This window comes from Physella acuta, unplaced genomic scaffold, assembly GCF_028476545.2.
Source record: "Physella acuta isolate Inbredline_101_S28 unplaced genomic scaffold, ASM2847654v3 ptg000197l, whole genome shotgun sequence".
Taxonomy (NCBI): domain Eukaryota; kingdom Metazoa; phylum Mollusca; class Gastropoda; family Physidae; genus Physella; species Physella acuta.
The window spans coordinates 334,308-341,979 of NW_026731716.1; the positions used below are offsets into that span (position 1 = coordinate 334,308).

General features: G+C 33.5%; 1 protein-coding gene across 1 annotated transcript in view; it reads right to left on the minus strand.

Moving 5' to 3' along the window:
* Positions 1-6,615, minus strand: part of LOC131936958 (MORC family CW-type zinc finger protein 3) — a 49,788-nt gene extending 43,173 nt beyond the window's left edge. Inside the window, exon 1 of the mRNA XM_059294103.1 lies at positions 6,512-6,615. Within this exon, the coding sequence (XP_059150086.1) occupies positions 6,512-6,577 (66 nt within the window). The 5' untranslated portion in view covers positions 6,578-6,615. The remainder of the gene's footprint in view (positions 1-6,511) is intronic.
* Positions 6,616-7,672: the final 1,057 nt, after the last annotated feature.

Sequence of the window (7,672 nt, forward strand, 5' to 3'; positions counted from 1 at the left end):
TATATATATATATATATATATATATATATATATATATATATATATATATATATATATATATATATATATATAAAGAGAGAGAGAGAGAGAGAGAGAGAGGGAGAGAGAGAGAGAGAGAGAGAGTAAGGGACCGATGTAGTAAGCGGTAGTCGGGTTTTAACTATTGGTGGTTTGACCACAGCGAGAGATGACCACAAGGGTTTTGTCCAAATCTTGTTTGTCTACTTTTAATTTCTATAATAAAAAGATAATAATAAACTGTTATATACTTTAAATTCATGATGCAATTAATATAATTTTATATCACTAATTTCCTTTGTGTTGCTGCCATTCATAGAAATCAGCATGTACTAAAAGGTCGATAGCAGTTATTTATGTAAACATGAACACAAATAATGTAACACATAACAGTTTCAGAAACAAATAATCTTGATTCAAGTCAGTACAACACCATTGAATCACCCATTTCTTATGGGCACCTAACTCGCATTAGGGACATTAAAGACGGCTGGGCATAGTGCTGATCACACTATTCCTTCATTTGCCGAGGTCAAGAAACATATGAACTATACTTCCTCTGCCCAAGGATAACGAGGTTTTAAGAGGAATCTTTACTTTTACCTTAAATACATAGAACGTATAAATGATCAAAAAAGTGTCCCAATAACATAGTCAAAGAAGTAATACTTTTATGGTTAACAAAATGAGCTCTTTAACAAAAGGTCTTTAACATATAAGAACAAAGCACCTCTGATCTAACACAATCTATAAACAAACAACCTATAGTCAAAGCCCCTATGGCCAAACACCCACTGTGGTCTAACACATATAGTTAAAATTCCTATGCTCAAAGTACCTGAGAAAAAAAGCTCCGCGTAACATTTAAGTAATATAAAACCAGATAATAAATTTTAATTACCAGCCAGTTTGGTCTGTATGTATCTATTTCTGTTTTGTATAAGGATTTATCAATAAGCTCTGTTTTCACTAAAGTACCACGCAATATTATTCTCATTCTAGGATGAAGGTACAGTATTTTGCAGTATTCCTGGTAAAAGAGTAAAAGGTGATGAACCACATGACAAAATGAGGTATTTTTAGGATTAAAAATAGTGATATTATATTATTGTATCTTGCAGGGGTAAAGTTGTCCTAAAAGTGTAAAGTCATTTTTAAGTAATTCAAATTTGCAAAGTAGTATTTCAAGATTTTATAAGAAGCGTCAACAATTTGAATTAAACTAATTTAGCAAAAGTTTTATAATCAGTTTGGGGCTAGGCCACTGGAAAAGAAAACATCCTTAATTAATAGGCCTTTTAAAATGTATTTGTGTGTGTCAAAGTAATGGTACTTAAAGAAAATTATTTGCATGCATCAGGGACTCTTCTGAAATATCGCTTGCCATGGCAAAGGCGGCCATCTTACAAAAACTTTCTGGAGGTCTCAAGGTTAAAAAAAACTAGCATATATACTGATCATATAATTATTGATCCTACTTTTAATAAGTCTAAAAGTCAGCTAGCTAGTATAGAAACACTAAAGAATAATATTTTTAAAATTTTCAAATATTGGTATGATGCAATACCATTAAAATTAATTGCCAAGGTTAATGGTCTTTCATCATACCAAATTAATTAATTAGGAAGTGTTAATTCAAAGCCAAACTCCTTTAAAATATTTAGTTTATATTTTACTGTAGACCCAAAAATAAAACAAGTACATTTTAATTGGAAACTTATGTTATGTTTAATTATTAATTGTTTTGTTTTGAGCAAATATACTTCTGCATTTCCATTTTTAACAGCCATTAGTTCCTAGTATTTAGAAACCATAAAAAATACTTTTGACAATTTTTACTTTCTCGTATACAAAGTATAGAGAAAGTATTGTAATCGTGCAAAAAAAAAAAATCGAGATTTTTGCAAATCTCGACGTTTTACACCTCACTGAGTCGAAAAAACATAGTTTTGCAATCCTGTCCTTATGTCTGTGTGTGTGTGTTTGTGTGTGTGTGTGTCTGTAAACACGATGACTAGGTTGATGACATTTCATATATAGTATAGTATATCGAATTTGTAGATCCGTATCAACTTTTCAGCGATTTCCGATAAACGGAAGTTGAACTTTTCTACTTTCAAATTTTCAAAAGTCTATTACTTGAGTACTATTTCAGATAGATAAACGAAATTTCACATATAAGAAAACGATTTAATTCTCTGCCTTCTATCAAATTTTGAGTAACTTCCGTTAACCCGAAGTAGTAACTTAGGCTATTTCCGATTTCTGAAAAAATGCATATGAATTTATAAAGTATTAATAATATTCCGCACTATTATACACAGATTGTTTGGCGTACACTTGGTGCGCATTTTTTTAATATGAGATTCTATTCTATTTTAAAAAGTTTAAGGAATTAAAAATGGATTAAAATCATGTCTATATCGCGAGTTGCCATCCCCCGTAGTGTTATATAAGAATATTCGAGAAAGTTTAGGGGAGATCACTCCCGGTTTATTTAAAATGATAACACAAAACTCTTCTGTATGTAAAATAATTTCTCAAGCTTACCCTTAACGATGTTTTGTACTCTGAAATTTGAGTGGCAATGGTGCGATCTTCCCATCTGTCTGTATCCTGTCTGTGAACTTCGGGGCATCGTATATCTTTTAGGTCACTTGCAAAATCTAGCTCTAATGATCCATCTTGTAACCTGTATTTTCACAAAACAACAACACTCTCTTATGAAGAACAATATTATACTGTTTCCATTGATTTTCTAGTTACAGTCATTTTTCATTTTTGTATAATAGCATGAGTGACCTATGATTTTTGGTTAGATTTTATGCCATCTAATTAAAAACAAATTTGGCTTAAGCTTTCTTGGAGCAGGATTTAAACAATATAAAATCGGAGAAAAATGCGACATATTTTTACTGTCTGAAAAACAAGTGGTAGATAAAGAACAAAAAATAAATACAAGCTTCAATATTTTAACACAATAATACATACTTAAGATTGTAGATGATGATTTTAGTTCCCGAAGAACCATTTTGAAAACTCCTCAATTCTTCTAACAATGCATTTTCTTCTCTATAGATAGAGTAATCTAGGATTGCTCTCAGACATTTTTCAGTGTTCAAACTATCACTGCGTGTTAGTGCATGCGAGTCAAGGAATGTCTGATACAACGCTCAGAACAATCTTTACTCTTCAGGATAAGTATAATTTAAAAATATTAAATGACAATACATCACAATAATCAACACATGTTACAATGTGTTCTAATAATCACAACACATAACAAATAATAATTTATATTTAATTCTCTGTAGTGCAATACACCCACACAAAGCCTAGAATGTCCCTACTGGGTCACTCTGTCTGATGTCACCTTCTGTGTCGTACGTCACCACACATCCCCTCCCAAATAATTTTACTTATTCACGCTAGTCTCCCACTTCCTCCCATGCATGTTATAATTTTAACTAGAAAAAATATTTTATGGGATTTTTCATTTAGGCGACACATACTAAATATTGTTACCCGGAGAAATTCCATACCCTAGTGACGTTACTGATTTGTCCTAAACATAACCCTAACCTAAGTGCAGACAGACCTACTTAAGTATCTCATTAAAAATGTCAGCAGTAAGGTTGTTTGAGTATAGCAAATTTGATACGAAAATAATTTGTACTTTCTGTAAAAGGATATGGTCAGGAAGAGTGTACTCTACCATCGGTACCACAACACTGTCAACTCCAGACTGCTCTAGGAAAGTCTGAGACAAAAAGCCAACACTGGCAGATTCTTGGCATCTTGTGAAAACTAGCGCGTCTTTTCCAAGTCGCATAGAGCCAGACTTGAAACCATTTCCATATTGTCCGATAGGTTTGTAAGCGCCATTGATCGCACATTTCTCTTTATCGCTGAATCCAAAACTAGGACGGAAAGTAAGAATTTTAATATAAACAAAATTATTAACAAATAAAAATGTATGTAGATGTTTTATTATCGGCGATGATTAGATAATTCCCTAGGCAATTGACTTAAGAAGTACCTGAGCATTTTGTGAAGTTTATCATGGTCCATTCCATCCCCATTGTCCAGGAACACAAGACACGGCGTGTCATTGATGTCGACCTTATCAATCAAAAGTCTTGAAGCTCGAACATCAGGATCGTAAGCGTTGTCTGGTAAAATACACAAACTAGTAATAACAAACTTGACACCAAACTTTAGCGAAAAAAATAAAATTTTATTTCTAAAATTCTATTAGATTTACATTGTGTTAAAACTAATCTTATTCAACATGGGTCCAGTGATTATTGATTTTTAATTGGTACCGGCTCATGGCCATAAGGCTATAGCGTGATCGATATTAATAAACGGCTTAAATGACCATGTATATAAGTAAACGTTTTATCATAGTCACACGTACCAATGTTCATGTATAAAAGTAAACTTTCTATCATAGTCACACGTACCAATGTTCATGTATAAAAGTAAACTTTCTATCATAGTCACACGTACCAATGAGTTCAGCTACGGCGCTGAATGCCCAAATGTGGCTGGTTGAGTTACTGTGTAGAAACTTCGGATTAACCTAGGAGAAAAATACTTTTTTGAAATACTTTTTTTATTTCCTTGTAGGTTAAGTAATATAAATCTAATAAATAATATAAAATTTAGTGCACATTTTTGGAGACCTCATATTATGATACATTGCGTTTTTACTTTCTCGTATATACGTAGTATAGAGAAAGTATTGTAATCGTGCAAAAAAAAAAATCGAGATTTTTACAATTCTCGACGTTTTACACCTCACTGATACGGAAAAACATAATTTTGCAATCTTGTCCGTATGTCTGTGTGTGTGTGTGTCTGTGTGTCTGTGTGTGTGTCCGTGTGTAAACACGATAACTTGAGTACCGTTACAGCTAGGTTGATGAAATTTCATATATAAGTATTATATCAAAATCGTAGATCCGTATTAACTTTTGAGCGATTTCCGACAACCGGAAGTGGTACTTTTTCTACTTTGAATTTTTCAAAAGCCTATAACTTGAGTACTATTTCAGATAGATAAATGAAATTTCACATGTAAGTAAAAGATCTAATTCTCTACCTTCTGTTAAATTTTGAGTAATTTCCGTTGACCGGAAGTAGTAATTTACGCTACTTCCGATTTCTCAAAAAACTAATGTAAATTTTAAAAGTACTAATAATATTGCGCACTATTATGCGCTTTTTTATTTCGCGTTCACTTGGTGTGCAATTAATTTGTCTACGAGATTTTATTCTATTTTTAAAACTTTAAGTATTTAAAATGGATTAAAAATCATGTCTATAGCCCGAGTTCCCATCCCCTGTTATTTTATATAAAAATATTTGAGAAAGTTTAGGGGAGATCACTCCCGGTTTATTTAATAGAAGTTTTGTGAATGTTTTGACACTTTATGAAATCAAGAATCTATCGCACAACCCCTGAACTATTTAGCTTATACTATCTTATCTATGAAGAAATGATGGCGCAATGTTACTAAATTTAAAGCTAGGTTAGAGAGCAGCAAAACTATTGGTCAGTCTGGAGCAATACAATGATCTTTGATAATCAAGAGTTAATAGTCGAGAGAGTTAGCGTCGGTAAGATGGAGATATTAGGTCATGTCGAGTTGGGGAGGGGAGATTTAGATGGACAAAAACTTATTGTTTGTCAGTGCATTTGAAGTGGAGATATTTGTTTAGGTGTAGAACAGAATCTAGATAGGCAGTGATAGTAGCAGCATTAGTCGAATTCTAATGTAGTGTATGTAATAGTCAAGGAATGAACTGTATTAAACAAAGGGAAAATATACCCCCCCCCCCCATCCTTATTTGCACGTAATACTTAAAAGCTAGATTTTCACAGCCTCTCACATTTTTTTTACAATCAGTGTAAGAGTCGAACATTTGCCATATATATATATATATATATATATATATAAATATATATAAATATATATATATATATATATATATATATATATATATATATATATATATATATAATTTTCGGAGTACAGATATTTAAGTAATTTTTTATTTAATATTTAAAAATCCGGAGCATACAGTTTCTTGTTTTTCTTTCAGTTTATGGAATTATGTGGTTTCCGGGAAAAAGATGTAATTCTCAGTAGTAATGATTTCCGGGCCTAAATTAAATATCAGCGCGACCAGTTAAACAAATGAAAATAAAGGACAATATGGCTGTGCGGTACTAGGTCATTGACTTTAACTAAAACATTAAGCAATCACAAAAATTCATATTCCCTTTCATTACAAAAAGCTAATAATTTTATTTGTTTCAGTTTCTATTTCGGTGTGATAACGAATGTTTGCTATGGGTATTCCCAATACAACGATCGTGAATGACAGTTATTAAAAAAAATATAATCTAGATCTACTTACTTATTTCTAATACTAACAATAGTTTTAAAAAGCATATAACAACAGAAAGTTATTAAAACATTACCTTGCATGGCGGATAGGCCATTCTGCTTGTAGGATTGTTATGATAAGAATGAGATAAATTCAGCATCCTAAGTAGGTCATCCAACTCAGCACACCGTAATGTTTCTATCCAAGGGCAAAAACTGATAATTTTTTTATTGATAACTCCGAAATGAATTCCCGAGTTATCTGTTCCGACATGCAACCTCGTCGGTATACAAAATTTTATTGACATGTATAACAGCGCTCAATTGATATGGATCCATATAGGCCTACATACTAACCAGTGTTTCTTCCAGACTTTTTTCTCCGGGGAGGGGTGGGGCACTTGAAATTTTCGGGGGGGGGGCGGTAGACTTCCTTCGGGGGGGGGGGGGGGGGGCAGACACTGTTAAAAGAATATATTTTCTATATAAATTTCATTTTGTTCGGGGGAGGGGCGGCAGACTTTCTTCGGGTGGGGAGGGGGGGGGGGGAGGGCTCCGCCCCCCTCCCCCCGTAGAGATGCCTGGAAGAAACTCTGATACTAAAATCTGATAGATGTATATAAATGCTATGCCGTAGATCCTTCCATCAATACAAATGTCATAATACTAAACTTATATGGTCTACGAGGGGCTTAAAATTTAAGCTTTTATGTAACGTTAGACAAAATGCCTATTTTACGAAAACTTCACAACTAGACAAGATACAGCAAAACCAGACATAACTAAAGCACAATAATGGACAACTAGATACGTTACTATAGTAGGCCTAATACTCATTTAAATAGTAGTGTATTATTATATATTTTACAGAAATATTTTCTCGTATACAGAGTATAGATAGGAAGTATTGTAATAGTGCCTCATAAATTGATGCTTCAGTTTTGTTTATAGCAGTAGCGTAGCCAGGATCGTCTCATGGGGGGGGGGGGGGGTTCAAACTTTTACCTGGGGACAAACTTTCGATTTGCACCCCCCCTCAAACTTCCGATTTGCACCCCTTTCAAACTTTCGATTTGCACCCCTCCCCTTATACTTTATATATATATACCAAGTGTCTATGGGGGGGGGGGGGGGGGGTTATGACCCCCCTAACCCCCCCCCCCCCCTGCCTACGCCACTGGTTTATAGGACAAGATTTTGATAGTGTATCATTACCTTAACTGTGTGGCCAGCTCGCCTGTCTGGAAAACCTGATT